Source organism: Melanerpes formicivorus, unplaced genomic scaffold (assembly GCF_026170545.1).
Source record: "Melanerpes formicivorus ecotype bairdi unplaced genomic scaffold, bMelFor1.0.p_v2 SCAF_14, whole genome shotgun sequence".
NCBI classification, from domain to species: Eukaryota; Metazoa; Chordata; class Aves; order Piciformes; family Picidae; genus Melanerpes; species Melanerpes formicivorus.
The window spans coordinates 18,860,591-18,872,331 of record NW_027142366.1 but is presented as its reverse complement, the minus strand read 5'-3'; the positions used below and the strand labels follow the sequence as shown (position 1 = coordinate 18,872,331).

At 62.2% G+C, this 11,741-nt stretch overlaps 1 protein-coding gene across 3 annotated transcripts in view; it reads left to right on the top strand.

Annotated features, from left to right (window-relative positions):
- The window catches only part of LOC137445486 (syntaxin-binding protein 4-like), an 88,345-nt gene that overhangs the window by 53,937 nt on the left and 22,667 nt on the right, over window positions 1–11,741 (top strand). For all 3 annotated transcript variants that reach the window (XR_010988413.1, XM_068147284.1, XM_068147285.1), the window contains exons 10-12: window positions 758–911; window positions 2,823–2,895; window positions 6,732–6,829. Coding sequence is in view for 2 of the 3 variants with exons in the window: in XM_068147284.1 (XP_068003385.1) it covers window positions 758–911; window positions 2,823–2,895; window positions 6,732–6,829 (325 nt within the window). In the remaining variant the exon portion in view is untranslated. The remainder of the gene's footprint in view (window positions 1–757; window positions 912–2,822; window positions 2,896–6,731; window positions 6,830–11,741) is intronic.

Here is an 11,741-nt window from a genome sequence, read left to right as displayed (position 1 = left end):
GCTGGGGGGGATGCAGCTGCAGCAGTTCAGGCTGGGGAGGATGCAGCTGCAGCAGTGCAGGCTGGGGGGGATGCAGCTGCAGCAGTGCAGGCTGGGGGGGATGCAGCTGCAGCAGTTCAGGCTGGGGAGGATGCAGCTGCAGCAGTGCAGGCTGGGGGGGATGCAGCTGCAGCAGTGCAGGCTGGGGGGGATGCAGCTGCAGCAGTGCAGGCTGGGGGGGATGCAGCTGCAGCAGTTCAGGCTGGGGAGGATGCAGCTGCAGCAGTTCAGGCTGGGGGGGATGCAGCTGCAGCAGTGCAGGCTGGGGGGGATGCAGCTGCAGCAGTGCAGGCTGGGGGGGATGCAGCTGCAGCAGTGCAGGCTGGGGGGATGCAGCTGCAGCAGTTCAGGCTGGGGAGGATGAAGCTGCAGCAGTGCAGGCTGGGGGGATGCAGCTGCAGCAGTGCAGGCTGGGGGGGATGCAGCTGCAGCAGTGCAGGCTGGGGGGGATGCAGCTGCAGCAGTGTAGGCTGGGGGGGATGCAGCTGCAGCAGTGTAGGCTGCAGGGGGATGCAGCTGCAGCAGTGCAGGCTGGGGGGGATGCAGCTGCAGCAGTGCAGGCTGGGGGGGATGCAGCTGCAGCAGTGCAGGCTGCAGGGGCTGAGGTGGGGTGATCATGGGATGGTCCTGGAGAAAGCAGCACACCATGGAAGCTCTGCAGGTGTGGGGCTGTGGTTCTGTTGCCAATAACCTGTTCTGTGCCTGTTGCCTGCTGAAGACATGAGGGAAACACAGAAGTGGCCTTTCTGCCTGGAAGGGGACGGCTGCACCCCGGGCTGTCAGCCCTCAGCAACAGCACATCCCCACCTCCACGGGCTGTGGGAAATGGGCTCAGCTCCTGCAGGCTGAAGGTCCATCCTAGGTCCCCAGAGGTAGGTTGGAGCTCATGTCTAAGACCACAGCCACCAGTTCATTTTCTGGTTCCTAGGATGGGTTGGGTTGGAAGGGATCTTCAAGATCAGCCAGCTCCAGCCCCTGCCATGGGCAGGGACACCTCCCACCAGCACAGCTTGCTCAGGGCCTCATCCAGCCTGGCCCTTGTTGGTGACGTTGCCAGCGGCACTGAGGCTCCCTCAGCACCAAGCTGTGTGGAGCAGCTGACAGCTGGAGGTAAGGATCCATCCAGAGGGACCTGGGCAGGCTGGAGGGAAGGATCCATCCAGAGGGACCTGGGCAGGCTGGAGGGAAGGATCCATCCAGAGGGACCTGGGCAGGCTGGAGGGAAGGGATCCATCCAGAGGGACCTGGGCAGGCTGGAGGGAAGGATCCATCCAGAGGGACCTGGACAGGCTGGAGGGAAGAGATTCATCCAGAGGGACCTGGACAGGCTGGAGGGAAGGATCCATCCAGAGGGACCTGGGCAGGCTGGAGGGAAGGATCCATCCAGAGGGACCTGGGCAGGCTGGAGGGAAGGGATCCAGCCAGAGGGACCTGGACAGGCTGGAGGGAAGGATCCATCCAGAGGGACCTGGGCAGGCTGGAGGGAAGGATCCATCCAGAGGGACCTGGGCAGCCTAGAGGGAAGGGATCCATCCAGAGGGACCTGGAGAGGCTGGAGGGAAGGATCCATCCAGAGGGACCTGGGCAGGCTGCAGAGCTGGGCCCAGGACAACCTCAGGAGGGTCAATAAGACCAAGGGCAAGGTCCTGCAGCTGGGGCAGGGCAATCCCAAGCACTGCTAGAGGCTGGGCAGGGACTGGCTGGAGAGCAGCCCTGAAGGAAAGGCCTTGGGGGTGCTGGGGGAGGAGAAGCTCAGCAGGAGCCAGCAGTGAGCACTGGCAGCCCAGAGAGCCAAGCAGAGCCTGGGCTGCAGCAAGAGAAGTGTGGCCAGCAGGGCCAGGGAGGGGATTCTGCCCCTCTGCTCCACTCTGCTGAGACCACAGCTGGAGCTCTGGGGCCAGCTCTGGAGCCTCTGTGCCAGGAAGGCTCTGGAGGGGCTGGAAGGTGTCCAGAGCAGGGCCAGGAGGAGGAGCAGAGGGCTGGAGCTGCTCTGCTCTGAGCACAGCCTGAGAGAGTTGGGGTTGTGCAGGCTGGAGAGGAGAAGGCTCCCAGGAGACCTCATTGTGGCCTCCCAGGATCTGCAGGGGGCTCCAGGAAAGTTCAGCACCTCTCCCCTGTGGCTCAGGGCCCTGCTGCTCCCCAGCCTGCCCTGCCCATGGGGACAATGAGGAGTCTGGGGCTGTGGTTGGACTCAAGACCTTATTGGTGAGTGGGGTCACAGAATGACAGGATGGCAGGAGCTGGCAGGGACCTCTGGAGATCATGGAGTCCAACCCCCTGGGTAAGGCAGGGCCACCTAGAGAAGGTGCCACAGGGTCACATCCAGGTGGGCTTTGCATGTCCCCAGAGCTGGAGACCCCACCACCTCTCTGGGCAGCCTGCCCCAGTGTCTCCCCACCCTCACTGGAAGGAATTTCTTCCTAACCTCCAGCTCCACCACCCTGCAACACAGAAGTTCCTCCTCATGGTTAGTTGGATGTAGAGCTGTGAGATGAACCTCTGTGGGGCATCCCCAGGGGGTGGAATCCATCCTCACCTCTCACCCACAGTTCAGCCATGCCCAGCCCCTGGCTCTGGGTGTGAGCAGAGATCTGGGATGGCTCAGCAGGAGGCTGTGCCAAGAGCTCCCAGAGTCGCCCCCAGAGTCCCTTTGGATCCATCTCTTGGCTCTTGAGGGGCCAGATGGGTTGCTCCCCCTCGAGCCTCTCCTCTTCCTGCTCTCTCTTTCCACCCCCAGGCTCTCCTGGGGCACTGCCTGTGATGTTCTCTCTTGTTTCTTCCAGAACCCCCGAGAAAATCACTTCCCTGTGCCTTCCTTGTCACCAGACATCTGCCCCCCAGAGCTCACTGTCTCAGGTAAGAGCCCTGCTCAGCTGTGGCTGACAAGCAGCCCTGGCTCCTCACTGCTGAGGGGGATGGAGGCTGCACTGGGGTCAGTGCTGCAGGAGTGGAAGCCCAGAGGGAGATGAGACTCAGCCTGCTGGGGAAAGGGAATCACACAATCCCAGACTGGCTTGTGCTGGAAGAGAACTTAAAGGTCATCCAGTGCCAGCCCCTGCCATGGGCAGGGACCCCTCCCACCAGCACAGCTTGCTCAGGGCCTCATCCAGCCTGGTCCTGAACACCTCCAGCCAGGAGGCAGCCACAGCCTCTCTGGGCAGCCTGTGCCAGAGTCTCCCCAGCCTCACTGCAAAGAATTTCTTCCTCCTCTCCACTCTCAGTCTCCTCTCTCCCAGCTCAAAGCCATTGGCCCTGGGCCTGCCACTCCCAGCCCTTGGCCCAAGTCCCTCCCCAGCTCTCCTGGAGCCCTTCAGGTACTGGGAGGCTGCTCTGAGGTCTGCCTGCAGCCTTCTCCCCTCCAGGCTGCACAGCCCCAGCTCTCCCAGCCTGGCCCCACAGGGGAGGTTCTGCAGCCTCTGAGCATCTCTGTGGCCTCCTCTGTCCCCTCTCCAGCAGCTCCAGGTCCTTCCTGTGCTGGGGGCTCAGAGCTGGAGGCAGTGCTGCAGGTGGGGGCTGAGCAGAGCAGAGCAGAGGGGCAGAATCCCCTCCCTGTGCTGCTGGCCACACTGCTTTGGAGGAGCCTAGGACATGGTTGGCAGCTCAGGACATGGTTAGCAGCTCAGGACATGGTTAGCAGCTCAGGACATGGTTAGCAGCTCAGGACATGGTTGGCAGCTCAGGGCATGGTTAGCAGCCTAGGATATGGTTAGCAGCTCAGGACATGGTTAGCATCCTAGGACAGGGTTGGCAGCTCAGGACATGGTTAGCAGCCTAGGACAGGGTTAGCAGCTCAAGACATGGTTAGCAGCTCAGGACATGGTTAGCAGCTCAGGACATGGTTAGCAGCTCAGGGCATGGTTGGCAGCTGAGGACATGGTTAGCAGCCTGTGGACAGCAGGAGCTTGGTTACTCAGTGGGCAGTGGTGATGTCCACACTTGTCCACAGCAGCAAACATCTCTACCAAGGCATTCAGAGGTGCTGAGAGGAGACAGCTCCTCCTGTTCCCAGCCCCTGGCCCACTGGCAGCAGTGGCTTTGCCCCCTCCCTGCAGGGTCTCAGGCAGCAGGTCCCACTGCAGGCAGCTTTCCCTTCTGAGGGTGCTGCTCACAGGCCCAGCCTGGAAATGCTCCCTGGGTGCTGGCTGTGGTGTGCTCAGCAGCCCTCAGTGTTCCATGGGCACCAGGGATGCCCTCAACTGCTCACACTGGGAAATGGCTTCTAGGTGTGGCTGTCACACTTCCCCACATCCAGCTTCACTTCTGACTCACTTCTGCATGCTGGGCTTTCTCTCCATGCTCTGAGTCCTCTCTGAGCTCTGTTGTGCAGAGATCTTCTCTGCTCACCTGACATGAAGGGGGCTGAGCTCACACCTCAGGGACCCCCAAGGTGCAGTGCCCAGGGAGGTGACCTCCAGCAAGGTGACAGCAATCCTCAGGGACCCCCAGGGTGCAGAGTGCAGGGAGGTGACCTCCAGCAAGGTGACAGCAAACCTCAGGGACTCCCAGGGTGCAGAGTGCAGGGAGGTGACCTCCAGCAAGGTGACAGCAAACCTCAGGGACCCCCAGGGTGCAGAGTGCAGGGAGGTGACCTCCAGCAAGGTGACAGCAATCCTCAGGGACCCCCAGGGTGCAGAGTGCAGGGAGGTGACCTCCAGCAAGGTGACAGCAATCCTCAGGGACCCCCAGGGTGCAGAGTACAGGGAGGTGACCTCCAGCAAGGTGACAGCAAACCTCAGGGACTCCCAGAGTGTCAGCAGGAGCAAGAGGCAGTGTCCTGCATCCCTGGGATGTGAAGCTTACTCCTGCCCCAAGGAAAAGTCCCTGGCAATGCTGCCCTGTGGCCACAGGTCCCACTTGCTGCTGAGGCCCTGGCACCACTTGAGGGTCCCTGTGCCATGCTGTGATTCCCAGCTGGAAGGCTGGGAGTGGGTGCTGGGAGGGAACTGAGCTTGGTGCCCAGCAGGGCTCGGTGGGAGCCCCGGAGCAGAGGGTGCTGAGCTGGGCCTGCATCAGCGCTCGGCTCCCAGCGCTGCCCTGCTCACCTCGGGCAAGCTCAGGAGCCTTCAGCCTCCACCTCCTCTGCTCTGCACTGGAGTCACCCTGGGACAGGGACAGCCCTTGGGCTCTCCTCCCTGCCCCGAGCATCCTGCAGCTTTGGTTTCAGGCAGGCTCTGATGTGGCCACCGCAGGCAGCCAGAGCTGCCGGGGGGAGGGAGCGAAGCCCTGGCTGAGGAGGGCAAGGCAGCAGTGACCTCAGCGCTCCCTGCCTTAGCTCAGGGGGTTGGAGACACAGGGCTGTGCCCTGGGAAGCGCTGAGCAGGCTCTGTGGCGCTGCTGTCACCCATGGAAAGGGACACCTGGCGTTGCAAGAGCAGCGGCCGGGCTGGGAGCCGGGGGCTGGGGCTGCCTCTCGCCTGCTGGCTGCCATGGGTGGCAGCTGGCAGCACAGCCACGGGGAGCTAATCCTGGTCAGCCAGGCCTGGGAGGGGAGCAGCTCTGCCCTGGGGGAGCCAAGTGGTGGTGGGAGCCCCAGCAGCCACGGTTGGTTGGTTGGTTATTGCCCTCTTGCTGCCTCCCAGCTGCTGGGGGCAGCGGCTCAGCGCCTGCCCTGGGGGATTGAAGGTGCAGCACCCCAGCTGCTCCTGGCTGCCTTCTCCTTCCACCAGCTCATTGCCTCCACACCTGAGAGGTTCAGAGGAGAAACACAGAATCCCACAATGGTTTGACTGGAAGAGACCTTCCAAGCTCATCCAGTCCAACCCCCTGCAGCCAGCAGGGCCAGCTGCAGCCACAGCAGGCTGCTCCCAGCCCCAACCAACCTGCCCTGCACTGCTGCCAGCCATGGGGCAGCTCCACCTCTCTGGGCAGCCTGGCACAGGCTCTCCCCACCCTCAGCACCAAACATTTTTCCTTCTCTCCACTCTCAGCCTCCCTCTTGCACTTCAAACCATCCCCCCTTGGCCTGGCCCAACAGGCCCTGCTCAGCACTCTGTCCCCAGCTCTCTTCTGGCCTCTTGAAGCTCTGCAAGGCCCCCAGGAGGTCTCCCTGGAGCCTTCTCCTCTGCAGGCTGCACAACCCCAGCCCCAGCTGTCAGCAGCTGCCCCTCCTGCTCTCCTGACAGCTCACCAACAGCAGAGCTGCTGCCTTCCTGCCCCCTTCTCCCCCCCTGCCTGCCTGCCAACACATCTGGCTGCCTGTACCCAAAGCCACCTCTCTGCCTGGCTGAGGGAAAAGGGTTCAAGGCTCTTTGCAGCCTTGGGGAGGGGAAAAGTCTTGCCCTGGTGCTTTCCCACAGTGCCTTTACTCCATCAGTTGCCTTTGTCCATGGCCATTGTGAAAGCCAAGGCTGCAGTTTCAATTCTGCTCATCAGTGAGCAAGGAGCCAGGCAGAGGTGGTTTGACTCTCCCCACAGACACCTCCATGCCCTGAGGCTCCACAGACACTTGGGACAGGAAGTTTCCCAGGTGCCATTTCTGCAGCCCTTGGGTGAGATGTCCTCTCCTGAGCCCTGCAGAAGCAGAGTTTCAGGGCAGGTTTGTCCCAGCATCCAATTCCTCAGCAAATCCTGCTCCCTGCTCCTGGCCTGCTGCACACACATCATATTCCATGCCAGGAGACTGCTGGACTGTGCTTTGCAGTCCTTCCTCTCCTTTTCACCTTCATGTTTGTGGGTTGGTTTTTTTTTTGCAGCACCCACTTCAGCATCCAACCACAGGGCAGCTGCAGGCACCAAAGCAAAAGTGGCCCTGGATCCCCACATCCGCCTCAAGGATGGCAAACTGGAACTGGTAAGTGGAGAGAGTCCTCCCCCCTCACAGCAAGCTCACTTCTCACTCCTCTCCCAAGAGAGGCAGTGCAGCAAACAATCCACAGGCCTCACACCCTGCAAGCACAGCAGAAACCTTCTCCCTGGGCTGCTGCTCTGAGAAGGAACTGATTGGGATTGATTCAGACTCAAGAGAGCAGGCCACAAGCTGCTGATCTGTGGAGGCTCTGTTTGCCTCAAAGCCATCCTGCCTGAGGTGTCCACACACAGAGCCAGAGAGGGGCAGGGGCTGGAAGGGAGCTCTGGAGCTCACCCACCCAAGCCCTGCTCCAGCAGGGCACCCCCAGCACCCTGCCCAGCAGCACAGTGCCCAGGGGGGGTTGGAAGCTCTCCACACCAGCAGACTCCACAACCTCTCTGGGCAGCCTGCTCCAGGCCTCCAGCAGCCTCACCCCAAACAACTTTCTCCTCCTGCTCAGCTCCAACCTCCTGCCTGACACTTGCTGCCCCTTGCTGTCCCTTCTGCTGGCCCTGGGCAGCACTCAGCAGAGCCTGGCCCCAGCCTCTTGCCCCCCACAGATCCTTTAGCTCTTGCTGAGCATTGCTCAGCTGCCCTCTGGGGCTGCTCTTCTGCAGGCTCTCAGCCCCAGGGCTCTCAGTTTTGATTCTTGAGCCAATGTCACACTCAGGCCTGTGAGGACCAGCCCAGGACACCACACTGCTTGGGCCTGGCAGGGAGTAACAGAGGCAAAGCTGAACAGCTGTGGTCTGCTGGCTGCCTGCCTGTTTGCACACAGCAAAGCTCCAGCACTCGCTCAGTGCCTTCCCCTGGGCATTCACCACCCTCCAGCCAGCAGCCTGCTCCAGCCCCAGCCCCCTTCCCCTCCCTAGGATGCTGAGCAGGCTGTGTTGGGAGTACTGAGGGCAGAGCCAGCCGTGGTGCTCAGCACATTGAATTCCTTCTCAGCATCCCAGCACTGAGCTGCTGCAGCTGGCTGAGCTGGGGCTGAGAGAGAGGTGTGAGAGTCAGACACCAACCTGTGCTGATCAGCAAGGCTGGGAAGGAAGGAAAGGGCTCTCACCTGAGGTTGCTGGAGGTTGGGACCAGCCTCTGAAGGTAAGAAGGAAGAAGAGGGAGCAGTGAAACATCCCAGCTGTGTCTGCAGGGGCATTTAAACACACCTGGGCTCCTCTTGGCTCCTTCCCAGTGCTTCAGGCAGCTCCTGAGGTCTCCTCCTGGCACCTGCAGCTCCCTAGGGCAGGATGTGTTTGGCTCAGGGCTGTGGGTGCAGGCAGCTGCCCCCCACAGTGCTGCTGCTGCTGCTGGGGTGCCCTCAGGCAGGTTGGTGTGGGTGAGGGAAGGCTGAAGTAGAGGAGATCTCACCAAGGACCCAGCCAGAACTGCTGCTCCTTTCAGCATTCCAGGGAAAGCACATTCCATGGGCAGGGATTGCTGTCCAGCTCCCCTCCGAGTCTGGAGAGCTTCCAACCCCTCCTGGGCACTGTGCTGCTGGGCAGGGTGCTGGGGGTGCCCTGCTGGAGCAGGGCTTGGGTGGCTGAGCTCCAGAGCTCCCTTCCAGCCTCACCCTGCTGGGGTGCTGTGATGCTGCTTGTGGAAGCCACCCCCGAGGGGATTGCAGCAGAGAGGAGTTTGCAGACACAACCAAGTGCAGGAAGGGAGGTGCTGGGATGGGGTTTGACCCTCTGAGCACCACTGGCCCTGGAGAGCACCTCGGGAGGTGCAGAGGCAGCAGAGGGCAATGAAACCTCGGCCACAGGGCAGAGTGCCCCTGGAGGGCCACGGCCCCTGGCTGCTGGTGGGCTGCAGATCCTCCCCGGGGGGCTGCCGGCACCGGGGGATGTGCGGTGGACACAGCACCGAACGGCTGCTGCCACCCCCTGGCCCTGCTGCTGCCCTGCCCGGGCGCCGCCGCAGGCAGCCGGGGAGTGCCCTGCCCGGGTGACTCCGCTCCTGCAGGACGGGGCTGGCACCGCTGCTGGCATCGGGGCTGGCACCAGGGCTGGCATCGGGGCTGGCACCGCTGCTGGCATCAGGGCTGGCACTGCTGCAGGCATCGGGGCTGGCATCGGGGCTAGCACCGCTGCTGGCATCGCTGCTGGCATCACTGCTGGCAACGGGGCTGGCACCGCTGCTCCTCACGGCTCTCACAGCAGCACTCAGGTGGTGCCAGGAGTGGGGACCCTTGGCTTGCTGGGCTCGGAAGGGAGCCCTGGAGCTCACCCTGCTCCAGCAGGGCACCCCCAGCACCCTGCCCAGCAGCACAGTGCCCAGGGGGGGTTGGAAGCTCTCCACACCAGCAGACTCCACAACCTCTCTGGGCAGCCTGCTCCAGGCCTCCAGCAGCCTCACCCCAAACAACTTTCTCCTCCTGCTCAGCTCCAACCTCCTGCCTGACACTTTCTGCCCCTTGCTGGCCCTTCTGCTGGCCCTGGGCAGCACTCAGCAGAGCCTGGCCCCAGCCTCTTGCCCCCCACAGCTCCTTTAGCTCTTGCTGAGCATTGCTCAGCTGCCCTCTGGGGCTGCTGGCCCCTGCAGCAGTGCCAGGGTCAGGAGATGCTCAGTGGCCACCACACATCCCAGATGGCTTTGGGGTGGCTCACACCAGATGCCAGCAACTGCAGACTGAGGATCCAGGGCATCCCAAAGCCTGGGAGCTGGCAGCAGTGCCTGGTGCAGGGCTGGTGAGAAGAGGAGCAGGAGGTGCAAAAGGACCTCCCAAGGAGCATGTGAGAGCAGACAAGTCCCATGGGCTTGCTGGTGACTGCCATGTGAGGAAGGACTCCTCCTCATGGGCCCCGGCCTGTTCAATATCTTTATTGATGATCTGGAGGAGGGGATGGAGTCCATCAGCAGTGAGTTTGCAGCTGACAGCAAGCTGGGGGCAGGAGTTGAGCTGTTAGAGGGTAGAGAGGCTCTGCAGAGGGACCTGGACAGGCTGGACAGATGGGCAGAGGCCAAGGGCAGGAGATTGAACACATCCAAGTGCCAGGGGCTGCACTTTGGCCACAGCAACCCCAGGCAGAGCTACAGGCTGGGGTCAGAGTGGCTGAGAGCAGCCAGGCAGAGAGGGACCCAGGGGTGCTGGTGGACAGCTGCCTGAACATGAGCCAGCAGTGTGCCCAGGGGGCCAAGAAGGCCAAGGGCATCCTGGCCTGCAGCAGGAAGAGTGTGGCCAGCAGGAGCAGGGAAGTCCTTGTGCCCTGTGCTCAGCACTGCTCAGGCCACACCTTGAGTCCTGTGTCCAGCTCTGGGCTCCTCAGCTCAAGAAGGACATTGAGAGACTTGAAGGTGTCCAGAGAAGGGCAACAAAGCTGGGGAGGGGTCTGGGGCACAGCCCTGTGAGGAGAGGCTGAGGGAGCTGGGGTTGCTTAGCCTGCAGAAGAGGAGGCTCAGGGGAGACCTTCTTGCTCTCTGCAACTCCCTGCAGGGAGGTTGGAGCCAGGTGAGGGTTGGGCTCTGCTCCCAGGCAGCCAGCAGCAGAACAAGAGGACACAGTCTCAAGCTGTGCCAGGGGAGGTTCAGGCTGGAGGGGAGGAGAAAATTGTTCCCAGCCAGAGAGATTGGCCACTGGGATGTGCTGCCCAGGGAGGTGGTGGAGTCCCCATCCCTGGAGGTGTTCAGGAGGGGATTGGATGTGGCACTTGGAGCCATAGCTGTCAGGAGGTGCTGGGTGACAGCTTGGACTTGGTGACCTCTGAGGTCTCTTCCAAACTTATTGATTCTGTGATTCTGTGATCCATGCTCTCTGCAGGGCACCATGCAGGAGCTGCTGGCTGGGGCTGAGCAGGAGCTGGGGGTGAGCAGAGCAGGAGCTGGGGGTGAGCAGGAGCTGCTGGCTGGGGCTGAGAAGGAGCTGGAGCTGAGCAGAGCAGGAGCTGGGGGTCAGCAGGAGCTGGGGGTCAGCAGGAGCTGGAGCTGGGGGTGAGCAGGAGCTGGGAGTGAGCAGAGCAGGAGCTGGGGGTGAGCAGGAGCTGGGGGTGAGCAGAGCAGGAGCTGGGGGTGAGCAGGAGCTGGGGGTGAGCAGGAGCTGGGGGTGAGCAGAGCAGGAGCTGGGGGTGAGCAGGAGCTGGGGGTGAGCAGAGCAGGAGCTGGGGTGAGCAGGAGCTGGGGTGAGCAGGAGCTGGGGCTGCAGCTGGGACAGGGAAGTGTCTACCTTGGGCTCTTTCCCAGAGCCTGCTGAGTTTGGCTTTGCCTTCTGAAAGCTTTCCCTTGCTGCTGGCAGCAGCCAGTGGGGTTTGCACAGGTCTGGCTGCTCCTAGGTGCTGCCTGGGGCTGAACTGATCCATATCAGGGGAAGACAGGGAGGGCAGGAGGCATAATGAGAGAGCAAGGGGTGATGGGGAGGAGCAGAGTGCCTCAGTGTCTGCTGCTGCCACAGGAGCTGCTGTGGGAAGAGCTTTTATCTCCTCAGCTCCCAGCACAACTCACTGGGCTGAGCTCCTGGCAGCTGGCTCTGGGTGCAGCTTCAGCAGCTTTTGATCCAGCCCCTATGGGTTGGCAGAGCTGCAGAGCTGCTTGCAGGCTGGCTGGGGTGCTCTGGGGGGGATGTGAAGGTGTCCTGGTTTCAGGAGCAGGCTGAGAGAGTTGGGATTGATCAGCCTGGAGAAGAGAAGGCTCCAGGGAGGGCTTCAGGAGGCCAGAAGAGAGCTGGGGACAGACTTCTGAGCAGGGCCTGCTTAGACCCTCAGCTAGATCTGGTTGCTCAGAGCCTTGTCCAGCCTGACCCTGAGCCCAGGCTCCATTCCTCTTCCCTCCTGCCCCCTTCTTGCCTGGGGGCAGAGCCCCTGCTCTGTTCCCATGGAGGGAGCTGCTCCTCCCTTTCCCCCACAGCACCACACTGGGGTCTCCTGCAGGAGCTGCTTGCCCCAGGGATGTCTCCTGTGAGAAAGCTCTCCAGAGACATGGGACAGGA